The 23,371-nt window shown below is 39.5% G+C and overlaps 1 protein-coding gene across 2 annotated transcripts in view; it reads left to right on the forward strand.

The window, feature by feature from the left end:
- Positions 1-23,371, forward strand: part of NELL2 (neural EGFL like 2) — a 378,516-nt gene that overhangs the window by 194,799 nt on the left and 160,346 nt on the right. For both annotated transcript variants that reach the window (XM_027093487.1, XM_027093488.1), the window contains one exon: positions 7,014-7,139. In XM_027093487.1, the coding sequence (XP_026949288.1) occupies positions 7,014-7,139 (126 nt within the window). The remainder of the gene's footprint in view (positions 1-7,013; positions 7,140-23,371) is intronic.

A 23,371-nucleotide genomic window follows, 5' to 3' on the forward strand; every position in this document is an offset into this window, starting at 1 on the left:
TTGAAGCATAATCTGTCCGTGGTACTATCCACCTATGGTTGTTGTTTTACCCCTTAGGGTCATCAGTATGAATGAAACTCCAGTAAAGTGACTTGGACATAGAAAACATTCAATAAGTATATAGAGAATTGAACTGAATTGTAAGAATTTGACTCACTGAGTTTTTGAATTGGGATTTGGAACTAAAACATACCTTGGATTAAGGTTGAATATGTTTGTCACCAGATTACTTTTTAGTTATGCCATTTTTGTGCCTGTATCTGCACATGTAAACGGAAATGGTGTTTATGTAGCTTTGTAGTTCTAGTATGTAAATGTGACTCTTTGGAGAGTTCCTTTCCTGAAGATGCGGCATGAGAAATTTAAAAAGGCAATTGGCAATTAGGTATGCAGTATTGTGATGATTTTTTTTGGCATTTTACTTCTTTTCCCCTCATAACACTGCTTCAGGAAATAGGTCTGACACTTCATATCTCTTTGTTGTGAATCCTGTATTCCTGTGTGATTCAAATCACTCAAATTCCTAAAAGGCTTCATATTAAATAGGTTCCTCATTTTTGCTTTACAGCCCTATGTTGAACTGGGTTGGCCAAAGAGTTCCCTTGGGTTTTTCCATAAGATGTTATGGAATATATTTTCTCTGACTATATGACAGCTTAAAAAGGAAACATGTGCAAAAGAAAATTGGACAGACTGACGTCCCCCAACAGTCTGGGATGTAGACCTAACAATGAGCGATTGTTAGAGACAGTATTTAGAAGGCCAACTTACCCTTTCACAAATTATCCTTTATTCATCTTACAAATCAAAATATTCCATAGCTTGTAGCTGTAAACAGAGCCACATTAACAGAAATTACCCCAATTTACTGTCTCTTTTCTCCATCCCGTCCCATAGGACTTTAGTATTCTCAAAGTTCCCATTCCTTAAGTGTTCTTAGGAGGGATCTGGGTTGCTTCATACGTACTTACGAGTTTGATTTGCCAGGTTTGGTGGCTACTCCTGCTGCGGTAGGCTTTCTTCTCTAGGATAGTGTTTGGAGAGAGGCACAGTGTCTTCTGTACTTAATGCTTGTTTCACCTGGACTCAGTCCTGCTCCAGGCACTGAAGCTACTTCCTTGACTCTACCAGGAACTATAATCTCTCACTAGGAACTACTCTTGTTTTGAGGTGATGTCACAGTGTACTCACTGGTTTTTCCTTTTGATAACCAAGATGCTGTCCCTGGGTTACGTTCATTGTTCTTAGCTCTTTCATCTCCAAAGATAAATTCTTCATGCTTTTGTGCACATGGACTTCTTTGTGGCCATCCCTCCAGCTCACAGCTTAAGCCCAGGGGGCTTCTGCAGTGGTTTTCAGAACATTGACTTCTCCTCATTACCCTCTCAGAAGGGCAGGGTTAAAGTCCTTTGATCCAGCTGAACACCTTAATAATCCCATATGATTCTTATTATGATCTTAAGACTCTGGAAGCAAATGAGTTTTCATCATATTCCACCAGGGTGCTTGTAGTTTGATTTTTCTTTTAGGCTGTAATCGATTGTGATACTTTCTTTACAGACCAGTGCAAACATACAGAAGTAGCAGGAGTAGATAATGCTCTATGTGTGCTGGAGAAGAATGTATATTCTGGGTTTTTTTGGATGTAGTGTCCTGTGAATATGAATTAAGTCCAACTGGTCTGTTGTGTCATTTAGGACCTCTCTTGCCTTATTAATTTTCTGTCTGGAAGATCTGTCCATTGATGTAAGTGATATGTTAAATAAAGTCTCCCCCTATTATTGTATTCCTCTGTTTCTCCCTTTATGTCTGTTGGTATTTGTTTTATGTATTTAGGTGCTCCTATATTGGGTGCATATGTGTTAATGAGTGTAATATCTTCTTCTTGTATTGATCCTCTTATCATGATATAATGTCCTTCTTTACCTTTCTTTATGGAATTTGTTATAAAGTCTATTTTGTCTGGTATGAGTATTGCTATCCCTGCTTTTTTGTCATTTCCATTTGCATGAAATACCTTTTTCCATCCCCTCACTTTGAATCCGTGTGTGTTTTTTGCCCTGAAGTGAGTCTCTTGTAGGCAGCATGTTGTAGGTTCTTGCTATTTATCCAATCTGCCGCTCTGTGTCTTTTGATTAGAGAATTTAGTCCATTGACATTTAAAGCAATGTACTTATTTCCATTTTAAACCTGGTTTTCCAGTTGATTTTGTAGTTCTTCTTGTTTTTGTTTTTGCTCTTGTGGTTTGATGGTTTTCTTTTGTATTATGCTTGGGTTCTTTTCTGTTTGATTTTTGTCAATCTGTTGTATGTGTTTGATTTGTGGTTACCCTGGTTTTCAAGTATGTTGATCCATAACTATATCTACTTGCTTTAGACTGATAGTTATATAAGTTCAAACACATTCTAAAAGATCTACATTTTTTACTCCCTTCCCCAGTGTTTTTGATGTCCTATTATACATCTTCATGTTTAGCCTTTTGCAGTTAATTGTAGTTATAATTGCTTTTACAAAATTTTTTTTCTTTATATAATGGCTTATTTAAGTGACCTTCAATCCTTTTATATATTTGTCTTTCCTATTGTGATTTTTCCTTTCCTGTAGATTCTTGCTTCTTTTCTATTTAGAGAAGACCTTTCAATATTTATTTAGGGTAGGTATGGTATTACTGTATTCTTTTAGTTTTTGCATGTCTGAGAAATTCTTTATCTCTCCTTTTATTTGAAATGATAATCTTGTTGGGTAGAGTATCCTAGGTTGCAGGTTTTTTCCTTTCAGGACTTTGAATGTATCGTGCCACTCCCTTCTGGCCTGCAAAGTTTCTGCAGAGAAACCAGCTGAAAGCCTTATAGGGGTACCTTTGTAACTGACTCTTTGTTTTTCTCTTGCCGCCTTTAGAATCCTCTCTTTATCTTTAGCTCTTTCCATTTTAATTAAGATACGTCTTAGTGTGGGTCTGTTTGGGTTCATCTTGTTTGGGACCCTCTGTGCTTCTTATTCCTTGAAATCCGTCTTCTTCTTTAGATTTGGAAAGTATTCAGCCATAATTTCTTCAAATTTTCGATCTCCTTTTCTCTCTCTTCTCTTTCTGGAACCCCTGTTGTGCGTACGTTGCCACAGTTTTTATTATCCCATAGATCTCGTATGTTGCTTTTATTTTTGTTTCCTTTGTCTTTCTGTCTGCTGTTCTGATTCAGTGATTTCCATTATTCTATCTTCCAGATCACTTATTCGTTCTTCTGTGTTATTTAGTCAGCTATTCATTGCTTCTAGATTGGTCTTTAGCTCAGTAATTGTCTAATTTTTATTGGTTCCTCTTTATAGTTTCTAGTTCCTTGTTACAGTGATCTGCATTTCTACTGATAATCTTTTTTAATTCCTTTCGCATTTTTATTACCTCCTTTTTGAACTCAGGGTCTAGTAGACTGGTGAGGTCTACTTCATTATTTGTTCTTTCAGAGGATTTCTCTTCTTTCAACTGGCAGTAGTTTCTTTGCTGTCTCATTTTACTTAACTTTCTCTGTCTCTATGAATTTCGGAGAAACTGTTATCTACTGTGATCTAAAAGGGCTGTTTCCATGTGGGAGCATCCCTGTGTAGACTGTACGGGTCCAATATTTTTGTGGCAAGGGCTGTTTTTGATCTGGATGCCAGCCACATCTTTCCTCAGAGAATGCTGGCTCTTAGCCCCTTGATGGGGAGTGTGACTTGCATTGTGGTGTCCAGAGACTGCACAGCAGTGTTGGACAGGGCCTCCTCTTTACTCTGTGGCTGTCACAGCCCTGTCAGGGGTGGGGTCTGCTCCCCAGTTCTTGGACTAGAAGCCCTGAGATCCAGGTTCTATAAGGCTCTGTTGCCCTTGAATGCCTGCTCTGTCCCAAAGGATGTGACCAGTGAAGCAAGTGAGGCCCAGGGAACCTATGTGCTGTCCATGCAGGCATCCGTGGTTTTGCCCAGAAGCAGCCCAAGGTTGTGTGTGTCCCTTACTCCACTGTGTTTGTCCCAGACGTAGTGCTAGGCTGCAGTGTGGAGTGGGCTGGTTCTGGGGGCTGAAGTGCTGTGGCTGCAGGAATCAAGATAGTTATGCTGCTCCCTGGGGCCCAGGCTGCCTCTGTGGCAGGCCTCTCCCAGGACCTGTGTGCCCCAGATCTGTGGTGTGGGGTGGGTGGAACCAGAGGGCTCCCTCTGGAAATGAACTGCTGTATATTCCTCCCCAGGGACTGTCCGCCCAAGACGTGCATTTCTGTGGTGCCACTTGACAAAGACTGCCCCTACCCTGTGAGCTCTGAAAATGGGCTTCGAGGCCAGACCCGCCGCCTTCATGTGTGAGCCCACAATGTCTGCCACGTCTGGACCCACCTCCACCTGTGCGAGCACTGATCATGGCTCCAGTGCCAGACGCACGGCTGCCATGTGTGTGCTGTGCTGACAGTGGGCTTTGAGATTTGGCATGGACCACTCCCCAGGCCTTCTGGGCTGTCTCCACACAGCTAGAACGAGTCCCCTCCAAGGGCCCTTCTGCCCGAGACTTAGTGCCTAGCCACCGAGCACTAGCGGCCCTGCCCAGCACACATTTCAGACTTTTGGGAGTGTGGTGAGGTAGCAGCCGTCAGCTCCCCGCTCTCTCCTCCATGATTACTAGCAAGCCAGCATGCACACGCTCCTCTTGAGCAAAGTCCAGGCCCCACCCGTCCCAGCTGACCTCTTAGCAGGAAAAGAGGTTCCCCAGGACAAGGGTCTATGTGTGGACTTTCACAGATCCTTCTCAGCAGTGCTGGTTCCATCCTGATGCCTTTTTCTTTCTTTCTTTTTTAAAAAATTTCCAACCTGCTTATGTGGAGATCTTTCTTGCAGCTTTGGTTGTATAAGAGATCTTCTACAGCTTCCAGTTGATTTTCTATGAGAATTGTCTCACATGTAGATGTATTTTTGATGTTGGGGGAAGGTGAGCCTCACGTCCTTCTACTCCTCCATTCCGGTCCTTCTGAGTGATTCTTAACTCTGATTATGCATTAGACAAGGGGTCATCAAACTATGGCCTGTAGGCTAAATCTGATTCATCTTCTTATTTTGTAAATAAAGCTTTATTGGAATATCTTTAGGCTCATTCATTTACATATTGTCTATGGTTGCCTTCATGCTACAACAAGAGTTAAGTAGTTGCAGTGGAGAACTTATGGCCCCCAAAGCCTAAAATATTTACTATCTGGCTCTTTATTGAAAATTTTTGCTGACCCCTGCATTAGACTCTTCACAGAGAAGATTAAAAATAATATTATGTCTGTGTTGCACCACGGATAATTAAGCAAGATTTTGGAGTGGGATTTGGGGAGTTGGTGCAAAAACGAATGTTTTTTAAAAGCATCTCACATGAATATAATGTGTAGCCAGAATTAAGAAACACAAATAGATGATCCCTACCCTGCAAGGGTATATTTGACTTACTGGAAAAAGAAACTTACAAAAATTAATAAAGGTATAATGGATATATCTATAATGGAAACATTTACAAAGTTCCAAGGGAGCACAGCATAGGGAGCATTTTACTTCCTTAGGGAAGTTTTCTCAGAGAGACATTTAAACAGATTCTTGAAGGGTGAATCTACTGGTAGACAAGGTCCGCTGCGGGTGGTGATAGGGAGAGAAGGAGAAGAGAGAACAGCATATGCAAAAGCACATAAGTAAGAAAGAGTGTGGCCCATTCAAGAAATGACCAGAAGCTCAGTGTGGCCAGAACACTGAGAGGGAAGAGGGAGTGAGATCATAGAATATAAAGCCAGAAAGTAATGGTCAAACTGGGAGGGGCTTTGTATGCTAAGATGTTTGTAATTTACTGTGTTGACTTTCATTTAGAAGTTGAATGGAAAATTGAGTGTCTCTAAATCTCAGTATTTTCATCCGTAAAATAAGTCGTTAGCCGCATAATTGCCAAGAGTCCTCTAGCTCTAAAATATAGCGCCACCCCACCCCCTGCCCCCGCCCCGAGAGACTGTGTCAGCTATTTCTTTTGACACTCTCAGGACTGAGAACATACTTGAGTTTATATGAATGGCATGACTTTTGTAGTATTGGGTCACCTGACTATCTCCTGTAATTGATCTCTTTATTTTAATAGTACAGATGAGGTCAATGCTACTTCGTGGATTTACCACGAGGATTTGAGAAAGCACACTTCTGGAGGAGAAGCACCTTGCCTGGTCAATGCATTAAGGCCCTTAATAAAGAGTATAACATAATGATAAAATACCTGTAAAATACTTTATGTTTCAGGCAGAGAGGGGCTATAAAATGGGGACAGTTTTATTGTTAAAATTCACATTCTTCCCAATTAGTACTAGTGCTTATTATTATGGCTTAGCATTTGCAAGTCTCTACACTCAAAACTTGGTGTGTGATTTACTGTGGAAGCTCTTCAATATGATATCTTGTTTTTCTATTTTACAGCTTCTCATTTCTATCAGGCTCTAGATTGTAATTTCATCTCTGTTCAACACTTACTGGTATAGCTGTATCTCTAATAAACTACATGTTATTGGTTTCATATCTTTAAGTGAAGTTTTTCAAGTTCTGGTGTATATTGAATATTCTATCTACCTCTTGCAGGGTCTCCCCAAGTGTACAGAATAGCCAGTGAATCAAAAAATAATATGTGGTCGGCTCAGTGATTGAAACGTCCAAGACTCTAAGGCAGCCCAGTCTCTATTTTCTGACTCATTTTATCAAACATTCTATCTAAGGTAGATGAATGGACTGAATATTTTCAGATGTATTTTAGAATGATGCAAGTTGAAATATAAAGACATTTTTGAAACTCCAGCAAGAACTTTTAGGAAAAAATGTTATAATTTCTGTCATTTGAACATCAAAGGTTTCTACTAAAGGAGATACTTTGAATACATTTTAAAAATGCTTTTCAATTAGTAACTTTTGCCCTCTCCCCACCAAAGAAAATTATAGAGAAACTCTAGACTACTGGCCACTGTTGACCCCTTTGCCCTACTTTTTCTTCACAGACGTTGATGAGTGTGCTGAAGGGCGCCATTACTGCCGTGAGAACACGATGTGTGTCAACACCCCAGGTTCCTTCATGTGCATCTGCAAAACTGGATACATCAGAATTGATGACTATTCATGCACAGGTAAACAGTGACTATTTGTGAAATAAAATCTTTCTGTGCCTTAAATTTACTTTTAAAAGTTCCTTTTAACTCTAAGTGTTTGGAGAAGTGTGCCATAAATGCCCCCTTACAACAAAACAAGTTATAAGCAAAAGCATATCTTCTTGATTTGGTAGTTAATTCTGAATCTGTTCTAAGGAAAGGGCTAGCTCCTTGCTCTGGATAAGAAATTCCTATTAGAAATGTAAAGATAAACTGAGGAACAAAATCAATATTTTACTAATTTTATACTTATATAGTATTTATACTAAAAGCTTGTGTGAATTCTATGGCAAATCTGAGAAACACCCTTAAATAATATTTCTTTACATGACAGTTGACTTTTGAATAGAGGAATAATGACATAAGTAATGTAATGTTTTCAGAAATAGATCCGTGGAGTGCTAGGAAATGGGAAGAGTGTCTTCATGCCTCTGGGGAGTACAGTGGAGTATCTACTTCAAAGAAGTTTTGCTTATGTTTGTGCTATGAAATATCACTCCCATCAGTAGCATCCAGAGTCCTCCTCAGGGATATCTCGAGTGTTAGTAATGTCTGAAGTTGGTCCTAGGATAAGACAACCTATTCACTTCATATTCTGTAGAATATGAAAGAAAGTGGTGCTAACAGAGTAGCTTACAGCCTATGGGGATTGAAGAAATGTGGGTGTGAAATACAACATTCTTTTGGCTTTGTTTTTAAATAGAAGAAACATATACATACCATATTTTAGAAAAACATATAAAGTCATAAAACTGGAGAGCACTTAAAGTGTTATCTTGTCATTTTTACTCTTATGTCCCCATCATCAATTGAAAATATCATAAGTTGAAAATGCATTTAATGCACCTAGCCTACCAAACATCATAGCTAAGCCTAGCCTACCTTAAACGTCCTCAGGACACTCACATTAGCCTACAGTTGGAAAAAATCAACTAACACAAAGCCTATTTTATAATAATGTGTTGAATACTTCATGTAATTTATTGAATACTGTAGCGAAAGTGAAAAACAGAATGGTTCTAAGTGTTTCGGTTGTTTACACTTGGTTCGCTGCCGCTGCCCAGCATCGCAAGAAGGTATCATACTGCATATCACTAGCCTGGAAAAAGATCAAAATTCAGAATTCGAAGTACATTTACTACAGAATGTTTATCACTTTCGTACCATCATGAAGCTGAAAAGTCGTAAGTCGAACCATTCTAAGTGGGGACTGTCTATACTTGATATCCTGTTTATTAGTTAGAGCAAAGGGACCGTCCTTCCTCTAAATTCAAGTGTAGCATTTATATAAAAACAGAATGATGAAAATAAAATGTAATGAGAATTGCCTTCTCAGTCTATGGAGAATAACCAAAGATATTCTGAAGGTAGAAAATATATTTAACATAGAATTGCCAGTGGATTTACAGATTCTTGCTTTTTTGTCAGTTCATCCTAAACGTTTCCACATTATGGGAACAATTCTGCACTTTTTCTTTAGAAAAAATATAATCACACTGAGTGGCAAAGTATCCTGACGGAGCACTATGGAGATATTTTTCAACATAAAAAAGGAATATAAAAGAACAAGTCTTAGTGAATACATGAAGAATAAAACAAACAGTTTGCCGCAATATTGGTAATATCAATAAATCTGCATTCCAATGTAATGGCTAACAGAATAAAACAAAAAAACTAAGATAAAACTACTTGAGTGATATTTTGAGATGTACTCATTAAAAATAAAAATGCTAGCAATTTTCAAGGAGTCTGCTAATTCTTCGGCATTAGAGACTTAAAAAGCTTTGTATATTTTTGTACTTCCTAGTGATTCTTTTTGTTTTTCTTACAATCGTAAAAAGTGTTAGAGACAAGTAAGGAAGAGTACACGACACAAGATTTGACCTAGTGTTGAATGAGGAGTGTTTCTTGGGGGAGGGTATTTTCAAGAGGTTCATTTCCATCCTGAGCCTGTCTGTTGGCTGTAAATCCAAGGACTAGTTCAGCTGTCATCCCTTACAGAGCATCTTCTGCTTTGGCTTTACCTCTCCCAGTGTATTTTCTTTCCAAATAAAATCCCACAAATTGCTGGGGTGTTTTTTTTTTTTTTTTTTTTTTTTGGACTACTTATGGAGAATTTCCCCTTAAGATTTCAAAGTATCTAATGATAAAAATGAAGTGTCCCTTTGTAGGAATACCAAGGAAGGCCAAAGTCACCTTAGGAAAAGCTGTTCAGGCCATGATTTTTTGCCTAAGGAGCCAGAGCCAGGAATTTCATGATCTGGCAGGTGATGGAATGTGTTTCCTTAATGATGCACCAGCGTTTCCAGCTAGCACCACTATTTCTATGCTTCCATTTAAAGAAGAGAGACTTTCTTGCCCTGAAATTTTCTACCTACTATGAGTAGGTCTGCAAATTTGAGAATTTCCATCCGTACATAAAAGTTGGATTTTCTTGGGAATATGAGTGGATTTTACTTTGTCCTCCAGAGTCAGGTGATCTTTGACACAACATTTTATGCTAAACCATGCAGGGCCAGCACATATTTAGGGTTCCTGTAAAGGCAATGAATGTTTAAATTTTTCCTCGTTGAATCTTTTCCTCTGCCCTTTAGCATTAGCATCTGAACAGAAGGCTTGAAGAAGGCTTGACTCCTCTATGATGTGGGTTTGCCTTATGGCTGAAGGCATCTAGGCAGTACCTTTTCAAGAGCTCTCATAAGACCAGAGTAGGACTTTATATGTCTGATAAAGATTGGGATTTATTTTCTCTGAAGTTTAGAAACAGACATTCACATACTTGCAGGAGTAGGCCTTCCAGAATAAATGTCAGAACACCACTGCAGAGCCATTCTCTGATGTTTGTGACTGAGCTCTTGAAGTTCTGAATTTGTTTTGTTTCTGTATCCCTGCCCCTCTTTGCTATTGAAGAGCACCCTGCCATAGTGTAACAAGTGACATTGTCAACACTGTACCCAGCAGACTCTCAAAGGTGCTAACCCCATCTGAAAATTAATCATGGACATTCTAATTAAGGAAGAATCCAAGGCAATACATGTTACTTTATAGTCAAGAGCTTTGATCAATAAAAGAAGCCTTTTTTTAGCTTTTATAAGCTTGTAGTGTGGCATAGAAATTATGTATGCTATAGAGTAATCACCTTCCACAGCTGGTAGAATTGCACAGATTTTTTTGTTTGTTTCACTTTCAGATAATTTGAGTTATATTTTTGCCATAAAGAGAAAATTTTGGAGATGGACGCATTCTTACAGATAATCTAATCCAATTTCCTAACTTCTACAAATGAGGAACTTGAGGCTCAGAGAGATTAATTGCCTTACCTATGGTTATACAGTCAGTGAGAAGCAAAAGGGGGCCAGAGGATAAGACTTTTTATTCTTAGATCTTACATTAGTCACCATTGGTTTAATTTGCAACAACACAAAAATAAGGGGAGAAGACTCATACTTTATCTAGAACTGCATTATTCAATTTATAATATTCAGTAGTTAAACTGCGTTTCTATAGTTTCACTTCATTAGCTTCAACTCCAAGAGGAACTTCCCCCTACAGATCGTATAGTAATAATCCTAAATCAGAAGTCAGTAGAAAACATAGAAATTGCCATTTTCTGGGCCTCTGACTCTATTATGCAGTTTCACTGATGACTCAGTTGCACCATTTGCATAGTTTACACTCTTGATAAAGTGTCGATGCAGCACTTTATATTCTTCTGAACTCATTAATATAATTTTCCTTCCAGTGATGGTGTTCTTTTTCTAGTTAATACTTCATAATCTCTGTCCTCATATCCTGTCCTGTTCTAGAGTAAAGCATGGTTATACCTACAAGAAAAGAGAAAGGAAGGAAGGGAGGGAGGCAGAGAGGGAGGGAAGGAGGAAGGAAGGGAGGAAAGAAAGGATAGAAAAGGCAGAGGGAAGGGAAGGAAAAGGGTTTGGTTTATATGAGCCAAGATGTTAGAAGCCCATTCCTCCATCTCTCTGATTACAAAAATAACTTAATTTTCATGAATAACAAAGTGTCTTTATTATTTATCTAGACTAATGCCTTTCTGGGTTTACTCACATAAGCACTGATTAGATTGGGCAAATCTTTCTGAGTCTTACTAGACAGCTCATCTTGAAACTAGTCTTGTGTAATGCACAAAGAATAAGATAGCTCTGGAAATAAAGATGGGATCAAGAATTTTGGAATTATCAAAGGATAAAAATATTCTGAAGGAAAAGGCATTCATTTCAGATCTTCCCGATATATCTCTCTGCTTTGAGTATTACAACTAAAAAACAGAGTTCTCATTCTTTTTTCGTGTTGATGAGCTTGTAATCTTCCCACTCTTGTGTAGTTTTTTAGAGTGGGAACAGGAGAATGGGAAGGGTGGACCAGTCTACCACCAAGGAATGGAAAAGGTCTTGTCCAACTTAGAGAGAAAATTCATCCTTTAGGGCAGTGGTTGTCCAACAGGGGCGATTTTGTCTTCCTACCTGCCAGAGGTTATTTGACAATGTCTGGACACACTGTTGGTTATCACAACTGTGGGGAAAGGGGGTTGCTACTGGCCTAATGATAGGTAGAAGCCAGAGACATGCTAAACATCCTATAATATTGTTAGACTAGCTATCCTCTTGAGGAAATGTCTTATTTTTCTGGAACGCTTTCAACTGGGAGCTTTTCTCTGGTTACTTTCCAACTGAGTCATTAATCTTTATCCTGCACAGGACATCCAGTATAAGACAGTCCCCCATAATAAAGAATTATATGACCCAAAATGTCAGTGGTGCCAAGGTTGAGAAGTTAGGGTCACCCACTCGAAACTGTAGGATGTACACTTTCTTTTTAATTTCCCTTTTCCTCTCCAGGTTTCTTTTAGGCCTTGTATAGTGATGTCTTCTCTCAGTTCTTGAGGTACCCAGTGTCCTTCCAATGGCCTTTGGCCACAAAATGGACCCCTTCTCAGTAAGGCCCACTCTCCCCCAAGTTCTTTCCTCTCCTTTCTCTTATCAAAAACCTGTTCTTAAGACTCACAGACATAGAGAACAGACTTGTGGCTGCCAACGGGAAAGGGAGGTGGGGGAGGGATGGATTGGGGTTTTGGGGTTAGCAGATGTGAGCTATTATATATAGAATGGATAAACAACACGGTCCTACTGTATAGCACAGGGAACTATATTCAGTATCCTGCAATAAACCAGGATGGAAAAGAATATGAAAAAGAATGTATAGATAGATAGATAACTGAATAACTTTGCTGTACAGCAGAAATTAACACAACATTGTAAGTCAACCATACTTCAATAAAATAAATTTAAAAAAACCTGTCCTTAGCTTAACAGGTGGAAAAATCGCAGACCTCACAGAGGTGGCAGAGGGGATTTCTTAGGGCCTCTCAAATTACGCTATCCTGATGCCTCCCCAGTAGCTTTCCACTGACCCTGACTGCTTCCGTTTTTCCAGAGCTTCTAATGCAGGCTTTGGTCCATGTCACATATCACAGAAGGTCCATAAAGTATCTGAGCGCAAGAAATTCTTCTAGATACTTGATTTTTGTTGTTAAACAAAGAGCCTCCTCTGGTGTTCCCCAAGGAGTTTTACTTCTTAAAGTACTTAACTTTTTACAGCATCGAAAACTCCTAGCACTTACATTTTATGATCTCGTTGTAGTTACTTCTTTTTCTCTAACAAGGTCAATACTGACTATTTTTTTAAAAAAAATCATCATTACCATCCGATTTGTTGGGCTTTATTACTGTTGGTTTTCTAGCATTTTCAAGAGTTTTAGATGCTATTGACATGCACAGAAGGTTGCAGAGGATTTACTACTGGGCAACCAGAGCAAAGATTTTAAGTCCGTTGTAACCCATGCGTGGCCTTTTCTCAAATAGCTGTCTCCTTTTTGTGTGTTTCTTTGAAGTTCCCTATTAATTAATGCTAGAAAAGGTCATTTGCTTAAAGTGCTTAAAGAGATGGTATTTTGGAAAGGCAGCGTAACATTATTCTTTTTCATTCTGCAGTCTTCCAAAAAGAATTGAACTTGAAGCTGATAATTTATTGTATGGATGTACAATAACTTTATTATCAACTGTTTAAAAATAGCTCTCGGTGGGTTTATCAAAATCACAAGTACGGAAGAAGGTAGATAATTCATTGTGTGGGCACCATGATAATTACTGGTATATAAATAGTGAAGGAAGTAAGAATATTGTGGACAACGGCAGAGAGGATAGGGGGCCAGGAGAGGCACAGATCAGAGAGAACAATGGTAAAGAAGAGGAAGTGAAAATATGCATATCAGCCCTCACAAAACTCCTAAATAAACGTCATTTTAGTTATAAAAAGCCTTGGCTCTTTATCTTTAGTAAAATGCCTAGCACAGAAGAAATCTTTAATAAACATTAGCTACAGTTATTGTCGTTGTCTCTATTGTGATTAGAGAAGTGAGCCTCTTGAGGAAATGTCTTCTGTCCCTAGGAGTTTTTCAACTGGGCACTTCTCTCTGGTTACTTTTCAATGGAGTTATTTTTATTATTATTATAAATAGATAGCCTTGCTGGAGCCATGGATTCAGTGTGTTTTTATTTAGTCAACTGACTTATTATGTACCTGGGAATAGGGGCTTAAAAAAGAAAGAGAAACCTTGGTGTAACTGAATAGCACTCTCTCTGGAAGTTAGAAAAAATCCTCCCATAGGAGGATTTGTTGTACTTCCTGGGATCAGGGAGGTTCCTCCTATTCTTGAGAATGAGTGTTAGATGGGGAGGCTTGGAGCTAGATATCTGCTTCCAGGGCCTATGGTGGACACTAATCTACCTGGAGTAGAGTCCGTGGCCTCCAAAGAATGAGTGAGTCTGGTCAGTTCTCAAGCAGGGCAGATCTTATGAGCCTGGCTGCTTCCGTGTGGATTTCTTTTCTAAAGAATCAAAATCAGCAATCAGACAATCCTGCCATCTGGCCACTAGTTGCCATGACAGTTGGGAAAGACTTTTGCATTTTTATGAGCAATCACTCCAAATTGTCTTTTTCTGGAATCAGCATTACAAAATACGATACGGGCTTCCCTGGTGGCGCAGTGGTTGAGAGTCCGCCTGCCGATGCAGGGGACACGGGTTCGTGCCCTGGTCCGGGAAGATCCCACATGCCATGGAGCGGCTGGGCCCGTGAGCCATGGCCACTGAACCTGCGTGTCCGGAGCCTGTGCTCCGCAATGGGAGAGGCCACAACAGTGAGAGGCCCGCGTACCGCAAAAAAAACCAGAAAACAAAATACGATACAATTGTGGCATATTTCAGAAAATATGAAGAGTCAGATTTGGGGTGTTAAATATGGCCTTTAATGCTAAAAGCTGCATCATTCATCTCCTGTGGTTTGCTATATATTATTATGCTGTGTAGTTATTATTGAGTAACTTGAACATCTAAACATGGTCACAGAAGCAAATTAAAGTACCAAGCCTTAGGACTCAAAGAATTTATAATGAAAAGCAGTTTTTAAACAAACATAATCAAGAATACCTCTCTAGAAGAATGTGTACTGTGGTTACCAGGAAGGGTTAATGTTTAGAAAACTTCAGACCATGTTTGGAAAACTTGCAGAGAACAGAGAAGTGAGACTCGTCTGCACAGTGAGTGTGGAGGCCAAGGCGACGTGCTTATCTCTTTTCTGAAACACATATATGCATGCATACAATTAGCAATCAGCTCAAAATGGAAGAGGCTCAAAGGCTCAGGGAACTGAATTGCCTTTTTCAAGATGAAAAGCTTGGAAAAGAGCCTGTGCTATCTGAATCTGTCAGTGAGTGGGGGTCACACACCAGCACCCACGTAGCAGTTTCCAGGCTTGTCAAAGCCTTTAGTCAGCATCTCAGTGCAGCCCTCGTATCCATGTCTGACCTCCAGCCCGGCCGTGGTTTGATCCAAGCACCCGGTGATGTGTGTCCACACAAGCTTGCCTCTGTGCAAGCTCATCGGAGCACTGAGATGATGGGAGCCGCCTCATTAGGCAGCCTCACTTGCTTTGACTTGGTTGGTAAACTCTCATTCACCTTTGTCCCAAACGGATTATGGTTTGAGTTTTATTATGAGACTTTTATGTGAAGAGCACAGAGCTGAAAACTCACATAGGGGAATAAAAAGATTATACATGCCAGGAGTGTACTAATAGTGGTGTCTTAGCAACAGACACCTGTGGAGGACAGGATTATTGAAGTTGAGGTTTAATAGATGCCTTTCACTTTCTTCCTTTATTGTTGGCTTTGACATGTTAGCCGGAATGGAAGTTTGGCTTTCCTTGTGCCTCTTCACTGTGTGCTCCATGAAACAGAGTTCATCGTCTGGCTCTGCTGCTGATCTAATCTTGCAGTGGGTGTGTATCTACCTGGTGACATCGCCCTGTCTTGGTGTTCCCCTTTTCTCCCCAGCCCAAGGTGCCTTTGCAGTGTCACATCCAGGTCACGGGTTTGGGCTCAGAGGGTGAGTTTCTTCTCTCAAATGTGGAGCCTCCTCTCTCCTGTGTGCCTCTGCTGGGGAATGGCAGAGCCTCACTCGTTGTTTGGGTAATGCTTTCACCAGTCTATCTGTCGCCATGTATTTCAGTGATTGGTACTTTCTTCAGAAAACTTCTGATACCACATAAGAGGTTGCTTAAACTAAGTTCTTTTATTAAAGGGACTAATATTGTATTAGTTATCTACTGCTGCATAACAAATAACCTTCAAATTTAACAGCTTAAAACAGCATGTAATTATTGGCTCACAGCCTGTGGGTCAGGTGTCTGGGTGTAGAATAGCTGGGTCCTGTCCTTCAGGGTCTCTCAGAAGGCTACAATCAAGGTGTCCACCAGGGCTGGGGAAGGGTTTTTCTTTAATCTTACCTTTGTAGTTGTTGGTGGATTCAGTTCCTTACTGGCTGTTGACTGTTGATTGCCCTCAGCTCCTTGCCATGTGGGCCTTTCCAACATGGCAGCTCGCTTCATCAAAGCCAGTCAGAGAGAGAGCCTGCTGGCAGGACGGAACCAACATCTTTTGTAACCTAACCACAGAAATGACATCCTATTGCCTTTGCTGTAGTATATTGGTTAGAAGAAAATCACTTAGGTCCAGCCTATACTAAAGAGGGGGATTACACAAAGCCATGTCTATCATGAGGTGGAGATCGCTGGGAACCATCTTAAAGGCTGCCTACTACAGACATTAAATATTATCAATAGTTAACTAACCTGCTTCAGCTAAGTACTGATAAAGAGCGCCAGGTTAAGAGTAATGAAAGAGTAGTAAAAACTCATTGTGTAAGAACTGTGTGTGAGTGATTGTGAAAAATTCATGATATGTCACACATTTCTTTCACTTTTCTTGACACCAGAGCTTTGATCTGGGTGCATAGTAGGGTTATTGTCCAATTTAATACATGGAGATGGTATAAATAAATCATTACTGTACATTGTGGTACATTCTGTAACAAAGGAATGTGCAGAGAGCTGTGGGCACCCCAGAAGAAGCAGTGAGTAATCTGGTTTAAGCCCAATTTGGGGCAGGCATCATCACTAAGTGACATTTAAATTGAGGTTTTTAAGGATGAACAGACATTTCAGGAGAGGAAGAAGTGAGAGAAGGCATTTCAGGACGAAGGAAGAGTAGGTACCAAAGTATGGGTTGTTGTATAATAGCAAGTTTAGTGTGAATGGAATTGTTAGAGATAAAGCCAGAAAACCCTGTGGAAATTCTAAGATACATTTCATGGTTTCTAAAACATTTCACTCAGTCTGTGCACCTTCTAACTGAGATGTGCATGTTGAAGTGTCCATGTTTTGCTTTGTTTTTGTTTTATGTTACTTTTCTTTTTTGCTGAAAAGTTGATTGTTAAACTGATGATACTTCTAACCATCAATGCAGAGCTAGAATCAAGGTGATAGGATATTTCATTTCAAAGAAGACAGAATGCTTCTTCGGTGTTCTTGGAACCCCGTGAAAGAATAATTTCAGTGTGTCCTAATGAGAACCGAGTTTAGAATTTTTCTAGAACAAAATCATAACCGTTAAGTCACTACCTGAGGCATTTTTATACAGTAGAGTTGCACATACTATCCATTAAATGTTAGGAAATGCAATAACAGCAAACAACAACAAAAAAGATAGGAAATGCCTAAGAGTTCCATAGAGCTTCTCTCTTTAGTTGGTCCAAGTCAAATCTTAATCTCCTCTCTGGGCCCCTCTTCTCCATGAATATTTTGTGGCGTTTTAGTGTACAGATACTATCTTATTCAGACTTCTTGGATTTGAATCTTTGTTCTGCTGTCTACTAGCTGTGATCTTGAGCAATTTATCTAACCTCTTAGCCTCAGTTTCTTCATCTTTAAAGTGCAAAAATATTACATACTTTATACGTTGTTTTTATTTATTTATTTTTAACATCTTTATTGGAGTATAATTGCTTTACAATGTTGTGTTAGTTGCTGCTGTATAACAAAGTGAATCAGCTATATGTATACATATATCCCCATATCTCCTCCATCTTGTGAGACGAAGCATGCAAAGTCATCAGCATGACAGCTGAGACATAGTAAGCATTTAGAAGTGATAGTTATTATCCTTACCAGTTGTGGTGAACAGAATAATGTCCCTCCAAAGATGTCCGCATCCTCATCCCCAGAACCTTTAAATATGTTTCCTTACATGGCAAGAGGGACTTTGCATATCTGATTAAGGTTAAAGACCTTGAAATGAGGAGATTATCCTGGATCATCTGGGTGGGCTCAATCTAATCACATGAGTTCATTAAAGAGAAGAACTTTTCCCGGCTGTTGTCAGAGGGAAATGTGACTATGGAAGAATGGTCAGAGAGTTACATTATTGGCTTTGAACATGAAGCGGGGGCCCTGGACTGGAATAGCCTCTAGAGGAACAACCTGAAGAAGCTGGAAAAATCAACAAACAGAGCCCCCAGAAAAGAATGCAGCCCTCTGGACATCTTGATTTTAGCTTGGTTGGACTTCTGACCTATAGAACTATAAGATAATGAATGTATGTCATTTCAGGCCATTGAGTTGAGAGTAATTTGTTATGGTGGTAATAGAAAGCTGATATACTATTATTATTAGCTAACACTGTTGAATTGTCCAAAACTATATTTAAAAAATGATTCTCAGTTCCCATCTCTTTTCTAATTGTTGAGGAGCAACAATTCAGTTCCAGTAATACTGGGGCAAGTCTGATGTTTGTGGGGAGAGTTAGAAAGATAGTCTATTAAGTAGAGAGGGGATCCAGTTCATATTTATGTCCAAATTCCTCACTTTAATGATTGAGTTGCTTTTTTCATATTTGGTTTTTGGTGTAAAAGTTTAGGGTGCTCGTTATTTTAAAAACATTTTCCTAGTCTGCTTCTAATGAACACAAACACATGTATCGATACAAACACACAAAATTATGCAGAAATAGACTATACATTTACCCAAACACAGTAAACCCAATGATGACATAATACATTTCCCATCTGCCTACTTTTAAAAATGTTCTGAACTTCATAATATGAAGAAAGTCGGCAGACAGTAACTTTGAAAACACTGTTTTAAAAACGCATGTGTAGACTTAGTTGTTGGGGGAATGCTGCTACCATAGGTCTTCGGGATGGAATGCAGGGGTGTCGAGAATGACCTTTCATTCAGGAAGCCTCCATGCCAGCAAGACTATATTTGAGAGTGACCAAAATTGGCTCTCAGAGGCAATATATTTGGCTGTGGGGACATCTTAATGATTGAACATTTAAACAGTCAAAGATTCATTATGAAAATCTGGAATTCCAGCCAGATTTCCAGATTGTTCCCCATTAATTCTCGGTCTGCATCACTGCACCTCAGCTCTCAAATGCAGCTGAATAGTAGCAACCCTCTTAGGGGAAGAGGGTCTCCCCAGTTCATCACAAGTCCTCATCTCCCAGCCCCTGAGACTCAGTAGTTCCAGTAAGAAAACTGATGTTTGACTTTCAGAATTCCTATAGCCAGTCTGCCTTGTCCATTTACCTTATCTCTCTGACTCATGAATTAGGGTATTTTCAGTTTGCAACCTATGATTTATAGTATTAAAGTGCTAATAAATATGGTCGTCTTAAGCCATGGAGATTTTAATACAGAAATAATGTCAAAGGTTTGGCTTTTTTCTGAGTCATGTTCCTACCAAATCCATCAGTCACATTGAAATAAACCTCAGGAGAAGCATCAGACACTTCAGTAAATTTTGAATTCATCTGTATTGGTTTTCCGTGTGAAATTAAATAACCTTAAATAGTAATATCACAAGCAGAATATATATGCCATTCTAGTGTAGTGTTGGCCAATTTTTAAAACTCCTAAAAATTGAGTTCATTGCGAAGTTTATACAGAACAAATTGTTTAGAACAAAAAATTAATTGATAAGCTAGAAAAGGTCCATGGAAGTGAAACTGTTCCAAATAAGAAATGTTGTTTTGTTTTCTAATGGCCAGTCTATTCTTTGATAGAGGTAATATTTTACAAAAGGGGGTAGCAGTCAATGGCTTGTAAGGAGATGAATGTAATTATCTAAGGGAATATAACACCTAGATTCAGTTTGCAGGATTTCCCTGTGAGTTAATCAGCGAAAGAGGCTGTTACCATTTGCAAGTCCTATGCTAGAGGAGCTGGGCCAGGGGCTGTTGGCTTTAGCTTGGTTGATATTAATTATACTTTTGATTTTGTTTGGCTTCTCTTTATACACGTAACAATTAGTGATATTATCCCTCCTTTAGCAGTAAAGCTCTCCACATTTCTATGTAGAATCTGACGAGTCCCGTGATAAACAACTAAGAGAGCAGAGGGGCAGAGAGCCCTGTGTGGCTACCTACCAACTGTCCTCGTGACCACAGGCAGCTCTCAGCCTTTCTGCATCTCAGTTTCCTGTCAGCAAACAGGGAAAATATGATTTGTTTGTATGTAGTCAGCGCTCTTAGGCGCAAGTAATAGGAAAAACTCTGGCTATCTTAAAGTTAAAGTGATTTCATGGAAAGGTGAAGTGGCTCAGAGAAAACACATGAAGCTTGAGAAGCAGTCTGGGAAATGTTCAGAGACCAGGGCACCTCTGGAGGCTTTGAAGCGCTAACAGTTTTCTCAGGAAGGGGCAATTATAAGATGTTGTCACCCTGCTGCTGGGGACACACAGCGCTGAACATGAGAGCTAACTATCCCATTGCTTTCCAGCCACCCACTCTACATTCAGACTTCCTGGGCAGAAGCATGGAGTTGTTTTAGTTCATGTCACACGGCTGTGTATTTGCCAAGTGACAGGAGGTTGGCTGGGATAAATGTCTTGCCTTCTTTTGGCTTCCATGGTGGGAGAGGTGCTCTGCCTCCTACCTGGACTCACACAGAGGAAGATGTTTTCAAAACACACAAGCAGTTGAGGTGCTGGATAGGCAAAGAGTGGGGCAGGGGTGGAGAGGACAGGAGAGACAGACAGAGAGACAGAGAGAGAAGTCTATATTGTCCTTACTTCTCAGCTGATGTGGGTTCCCTGATAAGACTATAAGTAAAAGAAGGCTGAAAACCTTTCAAAGCATTATAAAAACATAACATGGTTCTGGTTATTGTTATTATTCCCACTGTCACTATCTCAGTTCAAACCTTCATTGCTTTTCACCTGGACGTTTTAGATGCACTACTGGCTATCTCACTGTCTGTAATATTTTGCCTCTCCACTATTACCTCAACTTTGTCACCAGCTTTGTCTTCCTATCCTGTGCAGTCATTTCCTTCTCTAGAAACTTCAGTGACTTCTCATTGTTCAGAGAGTAACACTGACACAGCTTAGCAAAGCAGTCTGTCTTCCCAGCTTCATGTCCAGCTATATCCTTCTACAAGCCACAGGCTTCTTCTGCTTTGCAAAACGACTCTAGAACTTGATAAGGTACCACACTATAATACAAATTGTGGTGTAATTGGCTCCAGTCCCGTTTTCCACCTGGATGAACCAAAGGTCTTAGCTTTTTAGGATACTGGGAGGAAGAAAGGAAGTAGGAAGTTACTGATTTATGATCATCTGAGACTTCAGCAGTTCAATTCAAAGCATATTTAACTTTGTAAGGATTCGGCAGAGAGCATGCTCCAGAGCCTTCCAGCAGGAGAAGGCTTCAATGCTCCCAACTTGCGTCAATCTCAGAGTCTAGCCCTATAACCATCCCTGTCTGCTTCTGCACACCTCTCCCGCACAGCAGGGTTGCACCCAAACATAGTGACCTGCACAGCAGACTCCCCTGCTGTGCAAGGGGAGTCAGCCAAGAAAACTGACCCACTAAATGGCCAAGAACCAGGAATAGCAGCACCTGTCTGCCCCCCTTCCAGCCACGCAATGTATCACACAGTAATTGGGCAACCAAATAAAAGTAGTATTTCCATCAACCGCATTGCTACCTTTGTCTTACTCGATTAGATTTTTAGACCCTGCTTATCCCACGTGGCAGGTTTTATTGTACCATTCTCGAAGAATGTCTTTGCTGATGTAGTTTTTACTGGCCAAAATCGCTTTCTTTCCCTTTTTCTTACTGAAATGCTACTCACCTTCTGTGAGTCAGTGAACATGGCCTCACCTGAATGAAGATTCTTTGAATCTTCATTAGAAAGTGTGAGTTAATTTAGCAGCTAATGGCGTGAAGTTCAAGTGGATTTAGTATTCACCTTCTTAGTCACAGTATGATATTTTACTAGATTTCTTCATCTGCATTTCTATAGCTCTTAATTATATCTGTTTACTTCTGTAATTAGTTGTTTACACATCTGTCTTCCCCCATTAAATTATACATGTTATTTGAAGACAGGCTTTTATGTCTTTTTCATCTCCGCACCCACAGAGTAAAATTTGGTGAATTTAATAAATATTTCTTGAATCAGTTAATTAAAGTTGGTATCCTATCTCCATTAGAACGAGAGCAAGCAAGTGATTGGCTAAAGCATTCACACAATCAGTGCATTTTGGTGTTTTCAGAAGTAGTTTTATCAACAGAATTCAAGAATAGGTCTTAGAGCTAGATAGCATCTCTATGGAATGTATAGCTATCATCTTGTGAACGCTTTCCACATTTTAATTAACTTAATCTCATGCAGGAGATATCCCTGTTCATAGATGAGAAGAGAGGTTGAGTAACTTGCTCAAGTTCTCATTTATTCTAAGTGGAGGAATCCTATTCAAATAAGGAGAGGAAAGCACATTTGGCTAGTCTCTTCTTTCATTTTAAGGAAAGCAAAACTGTCGCCAGAGTGTAACTATGTGAGCCAAACATGCATGCGTGAATTTTGTCCCTGAGTCTTACCATTCTCAAGTTCATGGCCATTAGGTTTTGTATCAGAACTAGTCCCAGGTAGCATTGTATAAGGTACCTACTACCCACTCCTTGGCATCTTCCTCAATGCCTTTGGTTTCTAGTAGGCTCAAATTCCTTCTAGAGGATTAGAATGGATGTGCACTGTCACAATTCGTTACGTCCTCTCCAGCAGAACTCATAAAGCCAGGCATTCATTAGACAACTAATTATTGAGCACTTAGACATAAGACATTGTGCTAATAATAACAAGCGCCAACATTTATTTGTGCTTACTATATGCTGGATACAGTGCTAAACCTTTTATATGCATTTTTTCATTTAATCTTATTAACCATCTTTTAGATCAGCACTATTGTCAGCCCCATTTTACATATGAAGGAACTGAAGCCAAAGAAGTTTATGTACCATCCCAAATCTGTAAGCTTTTAAGTGATAGGGCCACTCGGGGAGGGAAGAATTGTGCCCCAGTAGTATTTTGATTTAGCAAATCAAAATGGCTGCGTGGATCAAGAGTGATTTTAAGTTCCATTCATTCAAGTTTTTCTCTGACTTCTTTTCTTAATTGAATTCTTCACTTCATATTCAGCAGCCAGTATAGTACTATACACAAGCATCACTCTGGAGCCAGAGCACCTGGGTTTGAGTTCTCTCTATGCAGCTTATCTGTATGACCTTTAGCAAGTACTTAACTCAGTGCCTCTGTTTCCTCTTCCATAAAATGGGAATGAGAAGAATAATACTTACCTTACACACTTGATGTGAGGATTGGAGACTATAAATAAATAAATATATATATATATTGCAGTGCTTGGCATAAGTATTTTTTTTTTTAATATTTATTAACTGCGATTAGGAAGACATGTGCTTGTTGCTTTGGATGATAAAAATATAAATAATACC

This window comes from Aethalodelphis obliquidens, unplaced genomic scaffold (genome assembly GCF_003676395.1).
Source record: "Aethalodelphis obliquidens isolate GAN/ISIS:26980383/991018 unplaced genomic scaffold, ASM367639v1 scaffold84, whole genome shotgun sequence".
Lineage (NCBI taxonomy): Eukaryota > Metazoa > Chordata > Mammalia > Artiodactyla > Delphinidae > Aethalodelphis > Aethalodelphis obliquidens.